This window comes from Emys orbicularis, chromosome 3, assembly GCF_028017835.1.
Source record: "Emys orbicularis isolate rEmyOrb1 chromosome 3, rEmyOrb1.hap1, whole genome shotgun sequence".
In the NCBI taxonomy this organism is placed as follows: Eukaryota; Metazoa; Chordata; order Testudines; family Emydidae; genus Emys; species Emys orbicularis.
Window position 1 is genome coordinate 121,335,610 of NC_088685.1, and position 27,977 is coordinate 121,363,586.

General features: G+C 39.3%; 1 protein-coding gene across 3 annotated transcripts in view; it reads left to right on the plus strand.

Annotated features, from left to right (window-relative positions):
- ARID1B (AT-rich interaction domain 1B) overlaps window positions 1-27,977 on the plus strand; it is a 412,174-nt gene that overhangs the window by 100,580 nt on the left and 283,617 nt on the right. For all 3 annotated transcript variants that reach the window (XM_065400299.1, XM_065400297.1, XM_065400298.1), the window contains one exon: window positions 17,503-17,613. In XM_065400299.1, coding sequence (XP_065256371.1) covers window positions 17,503-17,613 — 111 coding nt within the window. The remainder of the gene's footprint in view (window positions 1-17,502; window positions 17,614-27,977) is intronic.

Below are 27,977 nucleotides of genomic sequence, written 5' to 3' on the forward strand. Positions count from 1 at the left end.
GCAGATTTGAGATGTGCATGTACACATGCATATGTAGGCACCTATATGCTGTGTGGAATCAGTGCAAGTGGGGTACAGAAAAGATTGCCCACTTTAGAACATATTTTTGAAAATTTGGCTCAGAATGTGATATTGTGTATTCTGTTCTAATGCCCAAGTTGTGTGATTATAATAAAACATCAACATAAATCACTGAAAATTGTATTAATAATGTAAAGTGGGTTTGGTACTATGGGTTAGAAAATTTGTTTTTAAATACGATTTTTATTTAGACATTTGTCCTTTTAATTGTATGGTATTTGGCATACTTAACTCTATTAACATAATCAAGCTGTTTGTGCCAGTGTGTAGATACATATGTATGTATACATACACATTCATAACATATGATGGTGTGGTAGAAAGGTTTTGTTGCCATGAGTTGCATTACTCACAAGTGTCAAAGCCACAACTGAGTTATGCAGATCATCCCAAATAAGTCCAGATAAAACCTTTATATCTCACCATCACGGTTTTTTTAAAATAAAATCCTCAATTATTTAATTTACCAGAAGTTAGCACAGAAGTTTCCAGTCTTTTGCACTGGAGTTGTGCAGAATTTTGGTTGAGTTTGTTTCAAAGTATTGGGGGCTTTACGTGTATTAATATGGTTTGAAATCATAATAAAAACAGTTTACCTATTGCACTTTTCACTCTGCGTGTGTGCGTGTAAAATCATCAACTATAGTATGTATGGTTGTGTTTGATATTTGGTGTGGTGTTAACCACAAAACCTTCATGGCTTTGCTTACATGTTAAGTGCAGGTATTTAGAATAACCACAATGCCTAAAGTGTATTACTGCTGTCGTGAAATGTTGAGGTTATACTTAAATAGATTCTGTAAAAAAACTCTCCACGTTATTTATTTATTTAGTTGTTTGTTTATTTATTTAATTTTAATGTAAGGATGTACAAAGTAAGACAATCCCTTTAAGATATTCATTCCCAAATGCAAAATATTAAAATGTTTCACTTCTTCCATACTTTTCTTGGGTGGCTTTTGCAACCCAGAACAACTGGTGCTTAACAAGCAGACAGCCGTCCAAAGCTGAGTGGCAAGGTGAAATTCTCACTGAGATCTGTACACTACTGCCAGTGTTTCCAGCCTTGCTTCTGTGGAAATTGAGATTGGAGCGATGAAAATATGTCCAGGAGAACTTTTTATAGAAGTGTCTTGATACATTGACATTATTGTTGCTAGTCTAATATTTCTGCAATGGATCAACAACAATAAGGGGATGGTATTAAAACCTTGGGTGAAATCCTGGCTCTATTGAAGTTAATAGCAAAACTCCCACTGAATTCAGCGGGGCCCAGGATTTCATCCATCGACTTGTATACCTACAGTTGCCTTCACCATGACTCTGATCTCGGTTACACAGAAATAGGGTTGGAAAGTTACGCTTTTTTTCTCTGTATGTCCTTGGAAGGGCATAATGATTTCAAGGAGGACACATTTTGCTATTGAGTTTAAACCCATGCAGTTAGATGGTTATCCAGCTGGAGCCTTTGTCAGTCAGTCAGATTTCTGCTTCTGTAAAGTCTGTTTCATAAGCATGGAGGACTGCTGTAACACCAAATAAGTATTAATATGTCTATTTATTCCACTAACTAAGGTTGCCTACTCAGCTCTAGAATTCAGTGAAACCATGACTCCAATTGTGCTAGGTCTTCCCCCATTAGTGGACAAGGCTGACTCACTGTCTGTTCCGGGGTCATTCTGTTTAAATAGCACTTACAATATATCCTGTATGATTGCAGTTGTGTCTCAATATCTGCATTAAACCCCATTTTTACTGCAGTGATTTATATCTCTGTTGTAACATCATCCCAAGTGCTAGCTTGTTAGACTCAGCAGGCTATCTTCCAGAATCAAGTAACCTGAAGGGATAGATGCAGGAAGAAATGAAAGTAGTGAGGAGAACCCTCTGCAAATTCAAACCTGACCTCAAAGACAAGATTGTGGTAATATTTTGGAACAGCAGACACATTAATGGAAGTATGTGGCAAGGCTTTAACTTCACTGAAGGCATGGTGTCCAAAACCAATCTGCTGCTGTTGTGAGCAGAGAAACCTTTCTTGGCCCTAAACGATAAAGGTTCAGGGCCACACTGATTGATTAAACAACTAGGACTTTTACTCCAGGATGTTCTTCCTGAAACTGTTTGTACCAGCATGGAACCAAAATTGAGCTGTAGGTTTTTTCCACGATTAGTTAATATCTATATAGCGATTTGAACATGTAAAATATTACATGAATCGAAAGTAGTAGTATTATTTCAAGAGGCAAAATATTTTTTATCTTTCCACACAAATTGGGAAGTGGCAGCACTAGAACTTTATAAATTGCCACACCTTCATGGATGTTTATCCATTTAACTCCACATCATCCGAATTTTAAAAAAAAGTATTGTTAATGAAAAGCGTCAGTGTAATTAATAACTCACATTTGCTTCTACCAGGTTATCTTCAGACGAGGGTCCCATCTGTGGTTAAGAATTGCTTTCTTAGTCTATGCTTTCTTTCACTATGTTCAATTATTAATTCTTACTTAGTAAAACAGGGCATTACTTCTTGGGATTTGAAAGGAGGAATTTAAAAGGCTTGTGCTGTTCTGATACCCTTCTCCAGACATCTATTACTGGTGGTGGGTTTGATTAGATCTTGGTGGATAGAATCTGATAAGACTGATCAGAGCACAATGAGAAGCTGTCTAGAAGGGATTGTTCATCACAAAACCGGTATCCCAGTGTTTTTTTTATTTTAACTTTTATTCCTTATTTCCTGTGCCATGGAACATGGGGATAATGATACTGCCCTCCTTTGTAAAGTGCTTTGAGATCTGCTGATGAAAAGTGCTATTATAAGAACTAGGTGGTATTATTATAATTGAATGGCAGCCTTTGGATGATCTCTAGTGCATGTCTATATATGTGCTTGGCTAGTAAAATGGGACCCCAATTTTGATTAGGGTCTCTGGGCACTACTGGCATATAAATAGTAAATAATATTAGGAAGCATTGATGGTGTGAACCTCCTTGGAGTAGAAATTTTGTTGGCTCAGAAACAAACAGAAGACATGGGGGGGGGGGGGGGGGAATATCCAAAAAATCTAACTGGTGCTTTTTCCTTTATGCTTATGTAGATAGGTACTGATAGACTGTCATTGGTAGATTCAGCAGGCAATGAATGATCCTAACTCACTTGACTAAAATCTCTCTACCTGTTGTGTGCTGAAGCAGAGAGCCAGGGCCACTACAATTGATCACTTGCCTTTAAAAAAGTATGGAAAATTTATCAAGAATTTAGTATGGTACGCTTAGAAGAAAACCTTGTTACAAGTTGAAAAATCCAGTGAAAATATGATCATCCTAAATTTTAAGAAAGTGTGCAGATGTATTTCTCAAAGGTAAGTAAATTAAACTTCTCAAATCATGTTGGTGATTTGGATTTGATCCACAAAGCATTGTTGTTGTTATTATGGCATTGTTGTTATACGTTTCTAAACTCTGATTCCCAGTATTTAAATCACAGAAGGTTAATTAAAACAGCTCTTTATTCTGCAACTGCTTGAGAATATTAACCTTGCAAAGGCTGTGTTAAATCACTGAAGTGATAGAATTGCATTTGCTTTGTAAGATTTTGCTGCAAGAGCAAAGACAGTGCCATTTATAGTTCAGTGCCGTTAATTGCTTAGCATTTAGATATTAGCACAGGAGTCTATTAATTAACTTGATGATAAAACTATTGGAATGTAGGCTGATAAAAATGATTTTGTTTTAAAGGAGATTACCAATCAAATCTGCTTCTCCCTTCCCTTCTCCCCCCTCCACTTCCCTCCTTTTTCCTCTGGCAGTAGACATCAGTGATGGGTTTTTTGGTTTAAGAGTGCCATTAATGTCCAAGAAGCAACTTTAAGTTAATTATTGATAGAATTTGAAGGGTAGGGTAAACAGAGTAGTGAGCGTTGAAAGGTTGCTTGCCTATATTATAGTAATTTATTCCATTGTCCTGATTCACTTATCTGATTGTGGAGCAAAGCTAAAGTTCTCTATATTTTCATCTTAAAACAAGTGTGTTTAACACAAATCACAGATTTTTTTTTAAATTTTAAATGCTAATAAAATAAAATCATGGAATAAATAGTAAAGAAGTAAAATCTTTAGAGTATCAATGTGTCTGCTTCTTTCTTTTGTTTTTTGAGTACCATATGTGTTATATATTTCAAATTTTAATGGTCTTGTAAATTATACTTTATGGCCAGTTACAACTCCACAATATTCTGTTAAAGTCTTTAAATTAACTTTGCCTCATTTTCCTCATAGGTAAAGGTCCCAGTTAGGGGTTTGTTTGCTAACCTTTCCTGGCACAAGATTTACTACTACATTTTTTTCCTGTCTTTATTTCCTTTCTAATTGAAGATATTCAGTGAAAAATTTTATTTGTAGGTTTATTTTCTGTATTTTGAACCAGGTTCTTGGTTGCTAATACACAATGTTCTACTTGTAATAAGCCAGCGTACACTACAGATACACTCATCTCTGTCTCCCAGTATGCCCACTTATTCTGCTGCAGTGGCGTTTAACATATTTGTGAGCACATTTCCAAAATCCTCTTTTGTCAGCAGTTGCAATTAGAACTAAACAACAACAATTGAAATGGAACAGCAAATTAAGGCCAATAACAAAAGCAAATGTGCTTACAAAAATTAGTGTGAGATGACTAACCAAATGTTTTCATATGTTTTTTTATGTAGAGAATGAGGGGTGGCCGACTTGTTGTTCTCTGCAGCCCAAGCTCTGGGAGAATGATGACATGTAGTCTGTCTTCATTTTCCCTCCTCCTCCTCCTCACTGCCCAATCCCCTTCCCTCAACCCCCCTTCAAAACAAACCAAACAAACAAAAACCAAACACACCATTTCTATTTGCAAATAGAAAATCAAGTAACTGTCTGTAAAATTAAGTAATTTGCAACTACAGAGAGAGCTTGCAAGACCAAATTTGCATACTTTCCCATCTTATAAGATGGGGAGGTTTTCTGCTGCCTTATTAGCCAACAATTCTTTTACCCTTGCTTAACGAAAAGGCTGTGACCTAGATTATCTTCCGTGAGGATCAGTGTCACAGGGTAGCTGGTCCCTGCTGATAGCCCAGGCCCAGCTCCGGGGAACCAGAGCAGGTGAGCCCTATCCAGCTAATTAAAGACAGCTGGGCTACACTGGGGCATATAAGGGACTGCTAGTGGGCAGTTGGAGGAGAAAGAACTGAGACAGACTGAGCCCTGGGGAGGGAAAGCCACAGTGGGGTGGAGGTAGCTCCTGTGGTGGGTCGCTAGAGCAAGGGGCTAGAGGCTCAGGGAGGCAGCCCTGTGGCTGCTGCACCAGGAAGGGAACAGAGCTGACTGAGGCTGGGAAGCTGCTAGGAGCTAGAGTGCCAGAAATCCCTGCAAGTGTTGGCTGTGAAGCCTAGGGCCGAGAATTGAGTTAAGACTTTTCCGTTTGGTATGCTAACCTCTGTGAAAAGACTGGGCTTGGCAGCACATGCTTTGATGCTGGGGAGAAGCACGGTCCGGTGACAATCAGTAAAGATGTCCGTATTTTGATCCTAGTTTGTTTTTAAGTCCTCAAACACCACACCACATCTCTCTTTCCCCCAGTGATCTAAAATGCTTTACTTTGAAAATATAAAGGAGGTGGTGGTGGTTGTGGTGGTGAAGAACTCGTAGACCAAGGGTAATCAATTATTTTGTGTCAAGGTCCAAATCTCTTGGTCAATGTATAGTCAAGGTCCAGACTCCAGAGAAAATAATAACAATAATAAGAAAATAAAAAGATTTCACAGTCCATTCAAAAGCATGTGACAGTCTGGATTTGGTCCATGGTCTGCCTATTGACTACCTCTGTCTTAGACTTATGGACTTTAAAGCCAGAAGGGAACATCATGATTATCTAGTCTGACCTCCTACACATCTTAGGCCACAGAATCTCACCTACCCACTTCTGTAATAGACCCTTAGCTTCAAAGATCAAAGAACCAATGCGCTTTTTCTGGCTTAAGGTATTATTTATACAGTGTATTAAAAATGCTTCTGCAGCTGGATAATTTTTTTTTCTTTAAGTTAATTGCTCTCTATTTCACTGTCCTGAACGAAAACATCTCCTAGCTTGGTTGATGGCTGGATTAAAGTATTCGTATGCAGCAGTAACTGTGTGACTTCATTGGTTGTACCGTAAGAGATGATAATGGTAATGCACCTTCTTCTTCAGTGGCCCAAAAACTGAGATACCAGACCCCTCCCAACTCCCCAATTAAATTACATCAAATAGCATTGAGCAGTAAACAGCCTTCTTGACCAAAGCTAATATATATTCACAGACTTGTATGAATCCTGCAGAAAACCTCACTGCCTTATTCAGTGATTATCCTGGCACGGTGTAGCGGATATACCATATTCCACTTCCTTAGAAGATGTGTTGTGGAGTAATAAAGAATGGAATTGGGGAGCTTTCCCCTGTGCTATTTCTTGAATATTGTCTGTACCATTCTGTTTTGTGTGTGTAAAGAAACAAAAATCCTCACAATTGCCTTATTCTCAGTGACTTTGTTTTGGGGGGAGAGTCCCCTCCCAAAATACAACTGCAGCTTTTCGTGAGCCTTTATGAAGTCCTTTAGACAACAGTGTGGCTTTAGACAACAGTGAGGCTTCCCTCTCCTATATAGTTCACTAAGGAAGGTGCCACTGAGAAAATGCAGACAAAGTATTTCCCAGTCTCAAGTGAGGAAGTACCATCCTTTGGTACCTAGTTTGATTAGCCTAGAGGAAGCAGCTGCTCTTGGTGCAGTTTTTTCTTTATTCAGTAAGGTATCTTCAGGGTTTCAGCTTGACTGTAAGCTTGGGGCATTGCTATGACCTCATTTACGTGAGTAAGCCCCATGCTTCAGAGATACTCTTCTGCTGGTGGCTGGCAGACTGACAGAGGATTCTGCCGTCTGGAGCACTGAGATGCACAAACTCACTGCTCGTGCAGCAAGAAATCTTAAAGAAGGAGCAGGTTTTTAATCCTGCCACATTCAAATATTTTGATTTTTTTTTTTAAAGCTGGAACTGTTGAAAATAGTGCAGCCTAGTTTTTAGTCTCAGATGTGTCAGAGAAGGAAAGGTTTCCTCCAAAATTTTTCTGAAGAGTGGAGTTGGGAGAGGATGCGAAGGGAGTAATTTAATATTACGATTTGTTACAAACGAGAGTAGACCTATTAGATGTGTAAAAACGGCAGGTTATAATTTGTATTGGTATGGTACTTGTCTGTGTCAAAGAACGGTCAGGAAATGGAAATAGAGGGTGGAGAAACTGAAAGTGTGGTCAGGCTGCCAACCTTGTAGGGCTTTGGGAAAAGCCTGGGAAGCCTTTAAAAAATGTAGGATGGTCCACCTGGAATGAGATGTGCATTATGACAGTACCCCCCCCCCAATTATGCTTGTGCTTCCAGGCTCTCCCCTTGAAGTTCTTTGTCACCTCTTCATTCAGACTCCAAATCCTTATCTGTGGATTTAGCCAAGAGATCACTCTCCTTTGAGAAATCCTTCTTTTGTCTATAAATTAGGTTTTGGCGGGTGTGTATTCAGCCTGTGTAATGAGGCCCTGTCCATTCCCAATATGTTTTGATGTGAGTACCAAACTTGCACACTTCTTCTCTCTACTTTTATCACACATTAGAAAGGTGTGACAGAAAAAAGACCAACAGAAAATGCCTTGTTTCTGATCAGATTAGTTATTGCTGCCCTTTTTGATTCATGGAATAAAAAAAAATAGAGCAACAAAATAAGAATTTAAGAGAGCAAATTTTATCTTTAAACTGCTTCTGCGGTGCTAGCTTAGAACTGATCCTGGAGGCCGTATCTGTGTGGAACAGAGGTGGGCAAACTACGGCCCGCGGGACCCTCCTGCCCGGCCGCTGAGCTCCTGCCCCAGGAGGCTAGCCCCCAGCCCCTCCCCTGCTGTTCTCCCTCCCCTGCAGCCTCAGCTCGCCGCGCCACCGGCACAATGCTCTGGGCAGCAGGCTGCGAGCTCTTGCCAGGCAGCACAGCTGCAGAGCCCGGCCCGGACCCGGTGCTCTGTGCTGCGTGGTGGCGTGGCTGGCTCCAGCCGGGTGGTGCGGCTGTAGCGCCGCCAGCTACCGGTGCTCCAGGCAGGGCGGTAAGGGGGCAGGGAGCAGGTGGGGTTGGATAGAGGGCAGGGGAGTTCGGGGTGGTTGTCAGGGGGCGGTCTGAGGGCGGGGAACGGGGGGGTTGGATGGGTGCATGGGTCCCAGGGGGCAGTCAGGAAGGAGGGGGGGTTGGATGGGGTAGAGGGGGGCAGTCAGGGGTTCCGGGGGCGGTCAGCGAGAAGGGGTGGGTGGATGGGGCAGTGGTCCCGGGGAGAGGGGGGAGCAGTCAGGAATGAGAGGAGGGGTTGGATGGGGCACCGGGGGGCAGTCAGGGGTGGTCAAGGGACAGGGAGTGGGGCAGTGGATGGGGCAAGGGTTCTGGGGGGGCTATCAGGGAATAGCGGGGTTGGATGGGGCAGGAGTCCCGGGGAGGGGGTTGTCAGGGGGGAGGATGGGGGCGGGGGCCTGGCCACGCCTGCCTCTTTGGGGAGGCACAGCCTCCCCTAACCAGCCCTCCATACAGTTTCTGAAACCCGATGAGGCCCTCAGGCCAAAAAGTTTGCCCACGCCTGGTGTAGAACAAATGGACTAGAATTGTCTGTGAAAAACGGCCATGTCCTGGAAAAATATCTAGCTGATTAAAATCACCTGCTATTTGGCAAGACACTGCTCTGTCCAAACAAATAGAGCTAGGAGATGGGAGGATTTTAGTGCCCCACCCTTTGTATAAAACTGCTACTACAGAGGCATTTTCCAATGAAGTAGGATTGGCTGACTCTTCTAGTAAGTCCTGAATGCCTTAAGGGGGTTTGATGGTACAGGGTTTGAGCATGTTAATATGTAAACGTTAAAGAATTTCTGGTAGCATTCAGTCATCAGACTATTGAGGTGCAGCTGAAGCAGGAAATTCAGTGCTGACCATCACAGTAGCTGCTGCTCTTGTCTCCATTTTTTTTTTGGGGGGGGGCTATAAAGAGGTTCACTCACTTTAACCATCAGAAGGCTCCACCCAATTCTTTAAGTGCACACATGTTTGAGGGGTGAAGTGGAGTTACTGCTTTAGTAGCCAACATGTAGTACATTGCAGACTATAGCTTTTATTTACACTCTAGACGATGGATAGATGCTGGACCAATCTACCCAAACTCAATCAGGCATTTTCCTCTATGATGAAAGCCCACCTGCTTACAATCCCCTCTTCTCTGTGACCCATAAGTAGGCAGCTTATTGGTCTGTGCACCAAAGAACATAGGATTCTCAAGACATAGGATTCCAGTCCCTTTTTCTTGAGGTCTTCAGTTTATTGCTTCAAATTAACACTAGTTCAATATATCAATCTTGTTCTTTCCTCCTTGACCTAGGGTCTTCTGCAGTATCCTATCCACACGATCCACAGGCCATCTGCTTAGTATTCTAGGCAAGCATCTCTGCCCCTTTCTAGCTTGCTCCCTGCAGGATTAGACTCTACAAGCCATTCACCTGAGGCATATATGATCCGGGTTCTTTCCCCTGACCCAGGGACTCCTGTAGGAGCCTACCTAGTCCGTGCAGCGCAAGTGGGCTACTGGTTGGATTTTATGAAGACCAGGAGTGATCTTCAGGCTATGACCTGAACCCTGGCCTCACAGCATCAACTTGGGTGGGGCTGAGCCCTTAAAGGACCAGTGACAGGGCTCTTGTGTGAGAATTTGGAAGGCTTCAGTTTGGTAATTTTGGCACTCTCTCAAGCACTTTAGGTGGAATACCTCTGCTTCTGAGGTTATAGCATTTGGCCATACTGTAATCAATGACTTTAAACCATTTCTGTTCTCTGAGTGCTTTTAGAGATTGCTCCAGATTGGTGGATGCCAGATTATGGAAAGTAATTTAAAGTTAGTTTTGCCTCTGATACACCAATTTGGAAAATCTACTTTGCCCTGTTTTGAAATGCATTCTTGCAGTAGCAGCATAGTTTTCTGCCTTTCTCTTTCTCTTCCCATTCCCCATCCTTGCTTTTTAAAAGAGATGATTAGTTAATAGGTTCTGTGGTGTGTTCCTGGTTTGTTGTCCTCTGTGTCTGAATACTGTGGAAGTTTCATCTGGGAAAAGCAGACAGAGGAAGAAATGAGAGGATCTTTTCAGTTCCAAATTTCTTTGGTGTTATAACACTGATACTGCTTCTTTGCACTCATTGGTTAGAGTTGCAACCCATGAGTCTGGCTTGGTGCATGAGATTCAGAAACTGCTTGTAAGAGTAAAATACTATCAGTGTGGTATAATGGAAAGATAAACTACATTTGGGATTTAGTTTGTCTTCCATATTCTCACGTGGTATATTACTTTTAACTCCCTTTTGCTGGGACTATAAAGGTGTTAGCATGTCATTTTTCTTTGAGTGTTGCCTTGCCCACTCTACTACTCTGATGGTGTTGTGGTAACACGTTGGCAGTCCTCTGGTGAAAGCTGGGTCTGGCAGGTGAATCTGTCATTCTTGAGATGGAAAATGGAGAGAGGGGATCTGTTTGCATATGTGTACTAGTAACATTGCATGCTTTCAGAGTAGCAGCCGTGTTAGTCTGTGTCCGCAAAAAGAACAGGAGTACTTGTGGCACCTTAGAGACTAACAAATTTATTAGAGCATAAGCTTTCGTGGGCTACAACCCACTTCTTCGGATGCATATAGAGTGAAACATACATTGAGGAGATATATATACACACATACAGAGAGCATGAACAGGTGGGAGTTGTCTTACCAACTCTGAGAGGCCAATTAAGTAAGAGAAAAAAAACTTTTGAAGTGATAATCAAGATAGCTCAGTACAGACAGTTTGATAAGAAGCAAGTGTGAAAATACTTACAAGGGGAGATAGATTCAATGTTTGTAATGGCTCAGCCATTCCCAGTCTTTATTTAATCCTGAGTTGATTGTGTCTAGTTTGCATATCAATTCCAGCTCAGCAGTCTCTCGTTGGAGTCTGTTTTTGAAGTTTTTCTGTTTTAAGGGCCTAATCATCATCATAGGGCCTAATCACATCAGCCATACCATCAGGGGCTCGTTCACCTGCACATCTACCAATGTGATATATGCCATCATGTGCCAGCAATGCCCCTCTGCCATGTACATTGGCCAAATCGGACAGTCTCTACGCAAAAGAATTAATGGACACAAATCTGACATCAGGAATCATAATACTCAAAAACCAGTGGGAGAACACTTTAACCTGTCTGGCCATTCTATGACAGACCTGCGGGTGGCTATCTTAAAACAGAAAAACTTCAAAAACAGACTCCAACGAGAGACTGCTGAGCTGGAATTGATATGCAAACTAGACACAATCAACTCAGGATTAAATAAGGACTGGGAATGGCTGAGCCATTACAAACATTGAATCTATCTCCCCTTGTAAGTATTTTCACACTTGCTTCTTATCAAACTGTCTGTACTGAGCTATCTTGATTATCACTTCAAAAGTTTTTTTTTCTCTTACTTAATTGGCCTCTCAGAGTTGGTAAGACAACTCCCACCTGTTCATGCTCTCTGTATGTGTGTATATATATCTCCTCAATATATGTTTCACTCTATATGCATCCGAAGAAGTGGGTTGTAGCCCACGAAAGCTTATGCTCTAATAAATTTGTTAGTCTCTAAGGTGCCACAAGTACTCCTGTTCTTATTGCATGCTTTGTTGTACAAAATTTTATGAATTAATATCTAAAGCAGTGATCACAATGAGCTGCTAACATATCACCTGCTCTGATTCTGTTGCATGGAGTCCCTTCAGAGCTGAGTGAAATAATTCTGTATAGTAGAGCTGTATACTCCTCCTCTGACTGTTACGCTGGGTCCTGACCTCCATTCTGGAGGTGATCGGGGAACAGATTTTTACCTTTGCTTTCATTTTATTGTTGGCACATCACTGTTGAATTGAAGACTTTAAGATACATTTGAAATCTTTTAAGGATCAGCCAACTGAATCCAGGACATAAACTGAAATTGTTTGTAATGAGGTTATAAAATGGAAGCTTTCTATAATATTTCTTTTAAGTGGCCACTTCTGTGGCCTCTTATTCAGCCACTGTCCTGCTTATCTTCATAGGAATCAGTGTGGCTTTAAGTTATCCCTCTACAATTTACTGCAATAGAAAGGAAAGGAAATCTAGGTGATGTTTCTTTTTCTTTCTGACCCACCTTTTCTTTTAATAGGGTTTTCCCTCAGATTAATGACTCCACCATACTTTCATTATTTTAAAATAAAAATAATTTAAGCTGTTTAATAATTAACCTCTCTCTCCTTCTACAGAACTACGTAGGGAGGAGTGAATTACAACTAAAAGTTTCGAGCAAACCAGTACTGCATTAATTCAGATACAGAAAACAAGAAAAGTGTCCCATGTAGGTGTGAACAGATCTCTTTGAGCGAGGTCCAGTTACACAATGTCATGTTTTCATTTTTTTAAAATCCATTTACTCCACTGACTACACAGTATGTCTACACTGCAAAAGCTGTGCATGGGCTAGCCTACCTAATCTAGTTTAAATTCAGCTAGTGTGGATAACCGTAGCAGTGAAGACAGTGAAGTGAAGACCTCAGCGCAGATTTCCTGGGTACAGCGTACTAGTCTGCTCTGAAGCCTGCGCTGTATTGTCTTCACTGCTCTTTGATATCTCTGCTATCTCAGGGAGGCTAGCCCCGTACACAACGTTTGCTCTACAGATATACGCTAAGAGAGAGCTCATGCTGTATTGTTGTGGAACAAAGGTCTTTCGGACAAGTAATGACAACATGAATAATCTATATGATCTAACTTACTAAATGGTGTAAATTTACAGGTTTCAGAGTAGCAGCCGTGTTAGTCTGTATCCGCAAAAAGAACAGGAGTACTTGTGGCACTTTAGAGACTAACAAATTTATTAGAGCATAAGCTTTCGTGGGCTACAACCCACTGCTTCGGATGCATATAGAGTGAAACATATATTGAGGAGATATATATACACACATACAATGTCTCTGTATGTGTGTATATATATCTCCTCAATATATGTTTCACTCTATATGCATCCGAAGCAGTGGGTTGTAGCCCACGAAAGCTTATGCTCTAATAAATTTGTTAGTCTCTAAGGTGCCACAAGTACTCCTGTTCTTTTTGTAAATTTACAGAAAACCGAGAGAGAGAGAATCTATCACATGCACATGCATGCCTGAGAGCATTTGTTTTTTTGGCCATATACATTAATTAACTTTTCCTGGGCGGGGTAAATAATTTCTTTGAATGAGATTTTAATTAGTGTACTGTGATATGTTGAGGGAGATGGCTTCCTAGGTACACAACCGTACCTGATTGTGTTAGTAAAGTGTGTTTTGGTACCACTGCTATCTAAATGTAATAGTTGTATGTATTAACTGCTTTCTGAGCTACATCCCCAGATGTGTGATTTTTCACATATATGTATAGGCTCACTCTGTTATCTGTCATCTTCAACATTTATCTACCTTTTACTGAATAAATGCTCTTTTGATGTGACTTGTATAATGTGCATTTCACTAATAAAAAAAAATAGTTCCAACACAAATAAACTAAGCCGTATATTTAAAAAAAAAATCAAAATCTCATCCACTTTTGGTGCATACACCTGACAATTTGATGGCTTGGCCTGGTGCCTTTCCTAAAGTCTTATGGAGAAGCTCAACTTTCAGAGTTACTTTAGGATTTTGCTGACAGTTCCTGCTGTAGCAGCCACTGGATTTCTTCCAGAATTAGAAAGGTTTGAGTGAATGGAAACTTTTAGCCTGCTATTTTAAAGTAAGCCCTTCTCTCTGTAGCACGCACACATGCTACACCATTATATTTTGCTGTGATTAATAAAAACCCTAAGCTTTGTTTAGAAAGCTGAAGTTGTTAGTGGCTACAATTGTGTGAGTGAAAAGATGGAAAAAATTATCAGGAAGCTTAAAGATTCCTCACTCTCAGAACTGAAAATGAAAACTACAATTCCATATGCATCTGTAGTGACATGACACACTATCCTATTTGAGTATCAGAGGGGTAGCCGTGTTAGTCTGAATCTGTAAAAAGCAACAGAGGGTCCTGTGGCACCTTTAAGACTAACAGAAGTATTGGGAGCATAAGCTTTCGTGGGTAAGAACCTCACTTCTTCATATGCAAGGTCTTGCATCTGAAGAAGTGAGGTTCTTACCCACGAAAGCTTATGCTCCCAATACTTCTGTTAGTCTTAAAGGTGCCACAGGACCCTCTGTTGCTTTATCCTATTTGAATATACCTTTCCTTATCATGTCTTTATCTGCAGAAACCTAGTAGAATCGTTGTGTGTTCTGTGCATTAAAATATTTTGCTGTAAGAGGGAAAAGTGATCTCATCCCTCCTGTTCAGGGAAAGAATGATATTGAGCTCTTTCCTTTGTTTATAAAGCCAACACCTTGGTAAATTTGTGTATTAAATTATTTCTCCAGGTTTCCACTGTCATAACTTTAAAACAAGTACTTTTTAAAAAAAGTAAAGAGACCACTTTGTCTGAAATTCATAGAAAGCTGATAATAACATAAAGAGTCAAGGTGGATGAGGTAATATCTTTTCTTGGATGAGCTTACACAGAGCTGCTCTTCAGAGAGCTCTGTGTAAGTTTGAAAGTTTGTCTCCCAACCAATAGAATTTGGTCCAGTAAAAGATATTACCTCACCCACCTTGTCTCTCTGATATCCTGGGACCAACATGGCTACAACAACACTGCAAACAATAATAGTCTTTCACCTCTAGGTTGCTGCTTCCCAAATTGCCAGTGACAAAAGACGTTTCTGTGTAATGACTTTACATGAAATGAATAGGTGGTCTCAGTCCTGTTCAGAATGCACAGGTGTCCACATCTTAATTGGCACATTTGTCTACAGTATCCACTTCTGTGTCTTACCTGCTGGTCTTTCCTCCCACCCTTAGTCTCTCCAAGATCAGAATGGAAGAGCACTGGTGGGCCATTATAGGGAAGCTTGCTCTCCTGCTGCCTGTTAAGATAATCTGTGGCTAAATAGTGCATTTAAGACTACAGGGCTGTCAGTTCAGTCTGGAAAGACAGCCCATGGACAGTCTCCAAATGAATAACCAAGAACTGATTCAATTTGTCCTTCTGTGCTTCTCATGAAAACACATGTTGCCTCCCCCCAGGAAATTTTAGTAGGAAATGAGTTTTTAAATAAGACCCGGCAAACATGTGGGCACAGCCATGCTTGGTATTTCATAAGGGGTTAATAACTCTTATTTGATTTTTCAAACCATAAAACATCTTTCATTTCCCAGGAAAATTGTCCTAATGCAGCAGTGTCGGTTTGGAATGAAGAATAACTTTATTTCTGAGATGATGTCTGCTAAATTGAATATCCCATTTATCTTCCTCAGTGATTTTTTTTTTAAAGTGGTTCTTGTTTGTTGGCTGTAAAGGGAGAATGAAAAGGAAATAGAATGCTGAATGCACAGTTCAAATCCACTGTTGCTACTGTTTTCTAAACCGGGTTTATTACGGACGCCTGTGCAGTGACCACAAATAGTGTGTGACTGTGTGTGTGCTTAAACAAAAAGGAAAGCAGAGGTTTGCTCATTTGTTTGCCTATTGTGAAGCTGTCCTGCACCTTTATGGTCCTTTGTAACAGGGTGAAGGCTGCTGAATGGAGGACTTGTGCCATTTGTTGATTTTAAACCTCGCTGTTAATCCACAGGAACCTGCTGGTCTACACAGCAGGAGAGCTGTGTGACAAGTGGAAATCTGGGAGGGGAAAAAGCAGGAGGGGGGTGTGTGTCACAGTAGATAATAATGATTCAGCCATCAGCCTTTGTCACCCGTAAACCTAATTGTTACCCTCTGCTGGTAACCAGATTGAAGTGCTAGCCTTTTAAGTGTTCCTTGATTTTACTTGAAACATGCTTATGATGGATAGACCAGTTTATTGTTGGTTTACGTACTACTATCAGTTTTGTTAGCTTTTGTTTTTAAACCTTATTAAATTTTCTCTTGATCTTATTTCTTCTTCGTTAACATTTTTGCAGTACAGCTCAAAATGACAGAGATGGCTGGGTGAAAACAGTATGGTTGTTCACATATTTCCCTGTGTCAGACTTTCATTAGAGCAGGGGCAGAAAACTACTGCTCTGCAAGCTAATTTTGTGGTGTCACTCTATTGTCAATAACTGCTGTTGGACCAGGGAAACTTAGCTATAGGAATAGTCCTTTATAAGTAGCAGCAGTGTAATTTTTTAGAGTATGGGTGGGGGTGGGGTGGAGAGTATCTTTCAAGCCAAAAAATGTAGCCTTTAAAAATAATTGTTCTTTTAGGTATTTATCAAAATTGTAAGATGGGGAACAAAAACAACTTAAGCCAGCAATCTGTTGTACAAATTGGGGAGAAATAAAAAAACTGAAGATGAAATGAAACAAAACAGAAAAACCTTTAAGGTGTGATACTTTTTTCCTGCTCAATCAGAAACTGGTTCTTCAACTTTTCCTGCCAGTTATACATGCTAAAATAAGCATTTCACATTCTGTCCTCTTCCTTGACTTTATGTGTAGAAGTTGGTAACCTAAAGTATAGTGGCTAAGATTATCTCTGCATCTAGAGAGTATTTTTTCTATGTGGTGTAAGTGATCTTATGCCATTATGTAACACTGCTTAGGCTTGTGCGCTGGCCATAGGAAGGCCTCTTGACTTTCACGTAAGTTGCTGATATAGACATAGATGTACCTTTGATCAACTCTAGTTCTTTTCTGGAAAGTGTGTGTGTGTGTGTATGTGTGTGTGTGTATATATATATATATATATCACACAATTGCAGAGAGGGTTTTATGGGTTGACAGCTTATGTTTGAAAGCTTTGTTGGGATGGTGGTGGAGTCTGATTACATAGCGTGATTATATAGCATTCTCAGATCCAATATTGTAAGATCTTCCAACTGGTTCAGTATTTCAACAAAAGCTTTGCTCTCAATATTTGATCATCTGGAGAATATTTTGGCTTCTTAATCTCTCCAACCTCTCAAAAAAAAAGTATTTAATTGGTTATTTTAACCTGTACCAGAGGAACACAAATGGACACACAACTCTGTTTAGACTCTGTCATTCTTATTTCTTTATAAAACATTAAAGTCATAATGGCACCCAGTAGGACCTGATGATTCCACTGAAAAATAAGGTTTGTCTAATACAAAATTTTGATTAAAAAAAAAAAAAACAGATCAGAAGTCAACTGTTATCTCTTCACCTTTCCTTCACATGGGTTTAGCTGGACTGCTGTGGCATATGAATAACCATAGTGTTTTTATAATTTTGTTTTTGCAGGACATGTCTCAGGAAGGCTATGGAACCAGATCCCAACCCCCTATAGCCTCAGGAAAGCCTAACCATGAAGACTTAAACCTAATACAACAAGAAAGACCATCAAGCTTACCAGTAAGAAATTAATGTGCCAGTTGTAGAATAGTAGTACATTATTTTAAAATGAAAAATATTTTATAAAGATCTTATTGTCGCTATGATATGTGGATGAAATTTTGGGATGACAAATATATAACAATTTTAGTACCACATTTGTTTTAAAAGCATAATGAAAACTGATTACAGTGAATGATCAATATATTATCTAGGGTAATCCCGTATCCCTTACAGGAAGTCTTTTAGTCAGATAGTTAATTTGGTATTAATTTGTTTAGTGCCCATCACACAGTTTGCCATATTAAATATAGTTTATTCTGTCAGTGTAAGATTCAGATATTGTGTGTGTGTTCGTGTTCATAGCTTGAATTGGTTCAGGACTGTAGCTGATTCACATATTTGTACCCAGATTTGTCTGTGCGTGGAGAGGACAAAGTATCGCTCCTTCTTAGCTTTTTTGGTTTTGCAGTCATATACAAGAGAATTATTCAGGGTCTTTTTAACTCCTGACTCCTCCTTTGAGGGTTTTCTCCCCTGAAATATGTTTTGATTTTATTTCAAAGACCTTGTAGGCATAAGTAAGGAAGCAACACTGCCATGAGTTATTCCCTCCAAACCCCAAACACAGTTCATTAGTTGTCAGCATAGTATGAGACACTTGCAAAAATACTGGACATATCTTTTCACAAGTTAATTCTGTTTTAGTGTATTGGAACAGTCTAAAGAATTATATTAATCAGAATTATAGTAACACTTTATATTGGTCTGGTTATTATCACTTGAGTTTTTGTGCTAGATGATCATGTTAAATTAACCTTCCTAGTTGTATTAGCTTTATGCATAATTGAAAAAAACAAACTAACACCGATAAATTGATACTTAGCAGAGACATCAGGGCTATCTGCATATGGAGGTCTTCAGTGTCCTGATAAATGCCAGCTGTAAGATGCAAAATATGTTTTGGCTGTGTTCCCATTTACCTCTGGTTGTTTTATAAGAAGTAAATCAGCTTCATGTGCCCACACAAACTTAAACCAGTTTAAATATTTTTAGGTTAGAAGAGGCACATTGGTTAAACCAAGTGATTTGTGGCTGTGAATACGGTTGCATTGAACTGTAGGATATTTCCAAGAGATCTCCTACAGTTCAGTGGGTGTGTAATCGTTTTAAATTAGTGGAGGGACCCATTCGAAGAGCAGGTAAATTAAGTATGCTTAACTTATCTAGACACTGAAGTTATATGTGAAAAATCCAAGAACTTACTTCATTTTTCCAATGACATATGATGCTACCTTCCATTCCTAAAAGCGTAGGAAGAATTTGCAGCCAATCAATCAAATATTCAGAACTAGAAAATTATCATAAAATTGTTTCATGTTGTGACAACTCCACTTGGTAGGTTGATCAAGCTAAGTCTCTCCCCACCTTGTAGGTTTTTCTATTGTTCAAATCACCTATCTATCTGTCCTGTCTACAGATGTTTTGAAGCCCGTGTTAAAGAAAAGACTATGTAATCAGCATATTTTTAGAGCTTTTAAAGTTCCATTTTTAAAACATAGGACAGTGACTAGCAGTATGTATGCCATAAATTCCTTCCACCTGGTTTTATACACTTAGATATATGTGTGCTTTGTAGAGGAGCTATGAAAATTGGTTTAAACAGCGCTGTCCACTTACTTTTGAACTGGTTTTAGTTTCAGCATTTTTCCAGTAAACCGTTTTTGAGAACTCAGAAATGGTTGTTGACAGTCAGTTATACATAGCAAATATTGTGGACATGAACTGTTTTGGCAACAGTTAAACATATTTAAAAACTTTGATGTGGGCAGGTCCTTTCCCCCTCTCTGTAGTTGATTATGTCTCCCTATCCCACACAGTGTAAGGAGTTACCAACCACATAATGGTCTAATAATTTGGTTACAGTTTTGTTACATGCAGGCTCTTTAAAATTTCAGCATCTGTCCTACTTTTATAAGCCCTCCCCACCATCACCAAGGTATGAGAAGAGTATCGGATATTATCCGTCACTAAGTGTTCGGTATATTAAGTAGTTCATTATTATTCTAACTGGGAGTTGATGGTGTTATAATTGAATCATAAAATTTTTGGCCCCGTAGCTTTAAATTTGTGACTTAGTCATAATTCATTGAATTCACCACTAAAAAACGTTGATAAAAATCCGAAGTCTGCTTCATCCACTCAAAAATCCTACTATTTTAAAAGGGTGGAAGAGGGGGACTAGCATGGAGTGGAAGATCTTTTCTCTTTTCATTCCTTTTAAAAACAAAAGCAACCCTACATATGTACACACATTTTTTCCTATTTTGTGAATGAACCATCCTCCACCTTCTTAATCTCAGAAAGAAAATCATTCTTGTATTATTAAAAAATACTTGTCCTTCTGAGATTGTGTTGGGATCAAAATGACACTAGCCCATATATTACTTGGAATAGGAAAGATCAGTGTCCAAAGGATGCTGGAGTGGTAAATACTGTAACGTGGTTCTTTCTGGGGGTAAGAATTGACTGAACATATTATTCCACCCGCACCAGCTTACCCCACCCCTTACTTGAACAGTAAAGTTTTGTATCCAGTTTTTGTCTAGCTACCAAAACCTGTGACCAGCATCTCTGGTGTAATATTCCCCAGATTCCTCTAGTTTAAAACTGGGTGCTCGGGAGTCATTTTGGGGCCATTAAATATATCTTTGGAATGCTATTTTTAAAATCTGTTTTGTAATGCTGTTCTTGAGGGTAGTCAATAAGTTTCCATGGGCTATTTTAGTCTCAAATGATGCCAAGGTTGCTGTGCTTTTAATAATAAAATTTGGTTATGTTTTAGTGCATGATAGTCCTATACAGTATACAATTTACCTATTCTAGTTTACTTCTTAAGGGTGTTAGATGACATCATAACTGCTCACTCTAAGTTATGTAGCAAACTTATACACATAGCTAAAAGAACAAAGAAACCAAATAATAAATGTTGGATGGTTTTCCCTGGCACTGGTAAAAGGCTTCTGCTTTGATGGATTTCAAGAGGAATTAACCACCTTCTGCAGCTCTGAAAGCTGATTTGTGTCATCCTTTTGGAAGTTTTCCAAAAGTGTCGTAGTAAGCACAGGTTAGTGTCGTAGTAAGCACTGCTAAACAGGTCAATAGTTGTTCCATTTCCTTCACACATTGTATATAAAAGTCCTGGTATGAATGTCCTCATAAAGTTCAAAGCAGACAAATTTGTAATGTGGGTTGGTAACAAATGTCTACAAACAAAATATAGTTTTATTGGCTACTCCTAATGGCCCATCAGGTGCTATACAAAGTTCCCCTTCCTTCTCTTAAATGTTCAGCTATCTGGAGGGTTTGCCCTAGAGGGTTTTGACCATGTGGAGTCACTAAGAGTCCAAGTGAAATGTTGCGTAGAATAGTACTTCCAGCACTTTTGTTTTGGTCACAATTGGAAGGAAATGCCAGGCTTTTGAGAAAACCTGGGTATTTGGTTCTCTGTGAAGGAAAGGAAGTAATAAATGGAAACTGTTCCCTATTAGGCAGAGGGAGAGGAGGGGGGAGAACCCTGGATGAAAACGTCTGGAGAACAGCTATTACGGAGGAGATTTCTTTAAAGTTAAGGAATAGTGGCAAAAGATACACAGTTCTGTGATCGCTGGAAAGGTAAAAAACCTTTCTGCTGGCTTTGCAGATAAGGCTCCCTAATGATACATCAGCAAAGTGGTTGTTGTAGGCAGTAAAAGAGCTTAGATTAGCTATAGACTCTCCGTGTGTGTTGTGTGTCATTTCATAAACTTTCACAGCTGATGAGGTAGCTAGGATGAGGGGGGTGAAATGGGGAGTTTCATTTATTATTTGTGATTAGTTTTTAATTGATTTCCACAGGAAAGTTCTCAGAAAGTTCTCTGCAGTATCTTATTTTTCACTAAGGTCCTATTTTTGTCCAGTTTCCAGCTTGGTTGGCTGAGTACAAGGTCAAGTGACTCTACCAAGATCACCCTGTCTTAGAACACAAGTTTCTCCTACACTAGCTTCAAGTCCCCTGCTCTATACTAGGCCCCTAGAAACTAGATAGCTTCCCTCATAGCTCATTCCAAAGCTCAGTGGGCCACTAACCTGTACTGTACAGCAAGCGGCCTCCTAACACATTTCTTCTTAGTCTTTTAGCTAAGATCAGATCTAGAATCAGTTTAATATCAGATATTTCCTTTGGGGTGAGTGGGGAAAGATGATATTCATCATTTGCTGTGCAATGGAATAAATGCTGTACTAGATCTTCTCTGCCTTTAACTTCTGTTTTCTCAGGTTAATCCTAAAATCTAATATCTTTATTGGGTCTTTTTTAATGGATGCTCAACAATTTTATGAACAAATAAAAATAGTAATGAACCATGAAATTAGAATGCAGTCTGTACCTTGTGTGATACTCTGATCTTTGAATCACGTTTAAGTTTGGGTGCACAAACTTTTACAGAGGTCCCAGCTCCAGAGTAAAATTGGGCCTTGTTTTATTACATTTGACAGTATGGACAACAACACAAAAATTATTCCTCTGTGGTTTTGTTTACCACTTAATGTTTCTGGTATTTTGTGTATTACACATAGGGGCATTTAAAATGCTGAGCAGTTATTCCTTTGCATACTATGTATTTTTGAACTGGTCCTATTATTGGGAAAACTAGATTTCCAAGATTCTCTGCATAGGTAATATAGTGAATGGTGCGGCTTAAATGCAAAGTTAGATGGGTTTGGACCATGGAGCAGTGTTTCAAGTAGATGCTTATCTGATGGGAAGAAATATCTAGTGCAGTAATGGCAATCAAGTGTCTTGTCTACACTAGGAAGTAGAACCACCACTGAAAATCTTTTTCAGCAAAAGGTTTCTCCTGAACAAGTATTGGAAATGACTGAAGTCTTGCGTAGACCAGACAAATCATTTCCTGTGCTATTTTGGATATGTAATTGAGACTGGATAATAATGATCTCCTCTCATTTCGTACATGGTAAGCTTTTTGATTATAGTTATGCAGGGCTTCGTGCGGTGGGATCAGGGCCTCTGGGTGCTACCGTAATACAAATAATTATTATTAGGGTAGATAGGCTACAGAGGTGTAGGGAAAGGGGAAATCAGCAGCAGTAAGGGAAAGGTGGTGATAGAGACTCTCTTATTTGGTAGTCCAGATGGATACTTTGCAAGTAAACAAACCAAAAGAAAAAGAAAAAAAAGAAAACCTAATAAAAATTCAAGTGCCGTTAAGAAAACTCAGAATGTTATTGCTGATTTGAAGAAAGGTCAGTAAACTGGTTCTTGGTAATAGAAGGTAAATGTAGCCTGTGGCTGATAAATACATGGATAGTGCATGGTAGCAATTGTAGCCTCTGGTTATTTACTTTTATTCATCTCTTGAGCTGAAAATAACTATTTGGAAATATGTTAAATCCAAGAAAGGGGGGAAATAGGAGTATATAATACTTGTGAATGAAATTTTCCATTGTTTTTACACAGTGAGGGACGAGAGTGGTGTCTTTCCCCCACTCTCCTTTTGCTTTCTCCTGCAGTGTTATAAAATAACTGAATGATCTTGTTTTCCTTTGTTTGGGTCAAGAAATTTTAGCTGAAAATTGTTACTCTGTGAAAGAAGATTATTGACTCAACAAGCCTTCAATTTTCAGTGAATAACACTCCCACCCTCTAGCTTCAGGAACATGTCGTGCATGCATTCTATTTTAAAGTACAGACTGTAATTTAAAACTGAGGCAGTTTGATGCCCCACTGAACTCTGTTTAAGCCTGGAATAAAGGGAAAAAAGCTTTAAGCTACAAAGAAGTGACTAAGCTTTCTCAAATGCTTTTCCCTGCCACTATACATCAGGTTGAAAAGTTTGAAGGTGCTACTTAAAAAAAAGTTATTTTAATCCCCAATTGAACTTCGTTGCCTTTTTATTTTCTTCTTCCTCTTCCATTTTACATAATAAAGATAGAACATGTTTATATGCACACATGTGCACACATATATCTATAAATAAATAAAATCTTGTCTGTCTTCCTGTGTTTCTAAAGCACCTATCACCATATTTAGGTGCTGATTCTAGTATGGATTCTGTATACATACATTTGTTTGCATGACTGTATAGGTCAGCATACTGGGCTCTGGTGTGAGTGGGCACAATTCCATTGAAGTCAATGATGTTATACTAGGGATGAATTTGGTTCAGCACATACTGTAATCACTCGTTTCTAATAAAGGCTGAAATCCTGGCCCCCCTTTAAATTCAGTTTAAGTCCTCCAGTTGTATGTAAATGATTTTTAAATTCATGTATGAGTAACCCTGAGCAAGCCCTCTGCAAAAGGGTACATCTCACCCATAAAACTGGAACACTTATTCTTCAAGTAAGTATTCTTGCTGGTAAAATAATCATAACACTCAAATGTAGATAAGATCTCTTAGCTCCTTTATTCTGTTATTAGTGATTCATTTGTTTTCCATGCTTTTCAGGGATGCTTGCTTTTATTTGATGGACTGGCCATGTTTATTTTAAATATTTAAAATGCAGTGTTATGCCTGCTCTGCTAGTATGGAAAACAGCTTTTAGTACCAGAACAGTGTAAAACAATATTAAGCAGTTCTTTAGCATATTATATTTTCAAGGCACTTTAAAAAGTATCCTCACAACAACCCTCTGTGACAGGTAAATTGTTATTCCCATTTAACACTTGGGAAAACTTAGACACGGAAAAGTTAAGTGAACTGTCAAGCCCCTAGAGGGAGGCTATTTCAGAGCCATGATTAGAACTCGGGGATAGTTAAAGCTTAATGCCATAATGACCTTTATTTATTTAGGACATTTTCAAAAATGGAAGCCTAAAATTAAGTTCTGTAAGTGATTTTTCAGAATGTGCTGAGCATCCAGTAGTTCCCATGGAAGTCAGTGGGAGTTGCATGCATGTGCTCAGTTCCTCTCAATATCAAGACACTTAGGTTCCTAAGTATGGACTTAGGAACTTAATTTTGGACTTCGATTTTTGACAATCCTGGCCACAATTTGTGTGATTGTACATGTTTTCCTCCTCTCTTTGATTACATGTAAGTTTTGAGTAGGAAGCAGATTTTTTTTTACCATGGCTGACATATTTTTACCATGGCCTACGTCTGTTTATTCCTGTGTGCACACTCAGATCACTGTATAGAGCAATAAGACAAAAGGATATTACTCATTGGAATAGTATTGCGGGAAATACCTGAGACACTGTTATAGTTTTTTTTTCTTTTATTTCTACCACAAGTATTTTTGTAAGAGCATGTTCTGTGGAATGACTCCCTTACTGATGAGTACCAACCATTCTAAAGGATGGCCTCAGCCTCAGAACACTGATTAAATCCAGTAACTCATTCTGAGCAATATTGCTCATCCAGCAATATCAGAAGTCAGATAGTAGATTCCCTTTTCTTCCTCCTCCACCGCCACCTATTCTTTGTTTGTTTGCTTGTTTATTTATTTATTTGTACCCATCATAGTGCCTAGGAGCCTTAGTCATGGACCAGGACCCCATTGTGTTAGGCACTGTACAAACTCAGAAGAAAAAGATAGTCCCTATTCCAGAGAGTTTACAATCTGAGTATAAGATAAGAGACAACAGATAGATACAGACAGACAGGTAGAGTGTAAGGAAACGGTATTGGTCAGCATGATAGGCAGTGCTCTGTTGTCTTCCAGTACCCTGATCATGATTTTCTTTTAAAAATTTCTTAGGTCTCAATCCTGAAAACTTACACATCTGAATAGTCCCATTGAATGCAATGGCACTATGTGCGTAAATGCTTGCAGGATCAGGGCATAAGATTGTCAGCTCCAGATCAGGTAGGGGCTGAGTCATCTTCTGTGCTTGTGGAGCATTTTAGCATACTGGTGCACCAATGTTAATTGAGGCCTCCATAATACAAATGATAAATATAAACACCTGGTTATTGTTCATTGTCTGTTTATTTTATATTATGGTCATGCATAGAAACCCTGATCAAGAATCATAGTCTCATTGTGCTTGAACTGTAGCGAGTTCTGTTGATGACAGTGGTTTTTGAATTGGGTCCTAGATTTCTCTTAACTTCCCTCAAATTTGCTTTCTTGAAATCTAATACTGTTGTACTACTGCATTCTCGGAAACCATTTCTCACTTTGTTGAAGTCACATATGTTGGATTTACTATCAGCAACCTTCCCTTTAGTCTCCCCCGTTAGTAAGAAAATCCAAAATGGATTCTCTACTTTAACAGCAAAATATAATGTAGAAAAGTATGAAAAGTGTACATGCGATATTCTCTGTGTTGCTGAGTAAATTACCTCATTTCAGTGACTGCAAAGATTCATATTCTGAATTAGGGGTTCTCTGCCTCTGTCATACTAGGACACCCTGCATTTTGGCCACTTGCAGTAGATTTCCTTAGGTACAACAAGAGTTTTTTGTGCCAGTCCCACATCATTTCAGCAATGGAGGTACTGCTGGAATGGGCACAGTGCTGTATGGGGGTACACAGTAGCACAGGGATCTCAAACTCAAATCACCATGAGGGCCACATGAGGACTAATACATTGGCCCGAGGGCCGCATCACTGACACCTTTTCATATAAAGGTACAAAAGCCTGCCCTTGCCCCCGGCCCTGCCCCCACACCACACCTTCCATGAGGCTTCGCCGATGCCCCGCCTCTTCCCACCACTTCCCCAAAGTCCCCACCACAACTCCGTCCGCTCCCTGCCCCTATTCCAATCCCTTCCCCAAATCCCCGCCCCTGCCCCGCCTCTTCTCTGCCTCCTCCCCTGAGTGCGCGGCTTCCCGCTCCTCCCCCTTCCCTCCTAGAAAGTGCTAAGCACCGCCAAACAGCTGCTTGGCGGCGGGAAGCGCCTGGAGGTAGGCCTTGGCGGGCCGCATGTTTGAGACCCCTGCAATAGCATCTGAAGTTGAGTTGTAAAAGCTTCCCACTTCAGCAAAAGGCTAGGGACAGGGAATTGAAAACAGGCTTGTGATCTCCTTCCCCTCCCCACAGATAACTGCAGATGACCCTCTGAGGCATCTTGCCCCACAGGTTGAGAACTGTTGTTCTAAATCAATAGCAAGAGCTGAATTTTGAGGCACATTTGAATAATTGTATTAGCATAGGAAAATGTGCAGTTCTGGATTCTCTATTTCACATCATGATTGATTAAGTGACATGAATTTATAAACTGCACTACGTGATGTGTCGGATCTTAACTGTTTCTGAAGGTGGCAGTTATGCAAGGAAAAACAGCTTTTAAAGTATCCTTGCTGCTGATTATTAAAGAAATTAATATTTTGTGAAGAGATGTAACATATAAAATGCTCGTGGGAGCGGGAGTCTGGATATATATATTTGTATGTACTAATACACATGCAGCTGTAAGCGATGAGTAAGTTTGCTGTACACACAATAAATGGATCCAATAAAGACAATAAAGCTAGTGTTGTTTCATGTCATAAAAACATAAGTTGCATTCCTGCACATATACTGGTATAGTATAACAAATGATTAAAATATTTTGGCATAAAAAAGAGGTGTAAAACATTATTATTTTTACTTTTAATAAAATGTAAGCTGCACGAAGCCCAGTATCCTCATTAACAAAAAGCTCTGGAGAAAGTCAGAATCTGAACATGATCTGACTTTATCAGACTAAACTGACTAACTTTCTATTTTTGCAGTATCCTGTATATGGTTTTAAGTACACATTCTCTACTAACATGAATTAGTTTTGCATAAGACATAAGTTATTGCAGAATTTGGCCCCTTTAATTTAGATTTTTATTGCTGTCCTTGGAAGTAAGCTAATTTCCCCCCATTCATTTCTTTATTTCTGTGTATTATGAAGAACCTCCAATAATCTCTCTCTATATTTAATTTGCAGGATTTCACAATATTTTAATAATAAGAACAGTTACTGAATGAATACCTCACTCGAAACATCATTTTTCTTCCTGCATATGCATATTGAGTAATGTTCAGTTAAGGAAATACATGAAACATTAGGAAAAAAGGTATAGATGTTGAATTTAGCTTTCAGGGCAACTGTGGAGCATTGTGTGGATGATTTATTGATTAAAGGGCTATAAAAACAATCTTGGGTGTTTTTTTAATGAAGAATATTTCACAGCTGTGATTTCACAGTAGTGAAACATAACCCTCAAGCTCTTATCCTAGCCAGTGTGCAGTGTTTTTTTTTTTCCGCTTCATTTTTTGATAGCTGACGGTAGAATTTTTGCTCATAATTTTAAAGATGATGACACAGAGTAGGGAGGAACATATACACACAATATTTATTTATTTAAATAAGTGTTAATTCTCTCTACGTGACTTGTTTC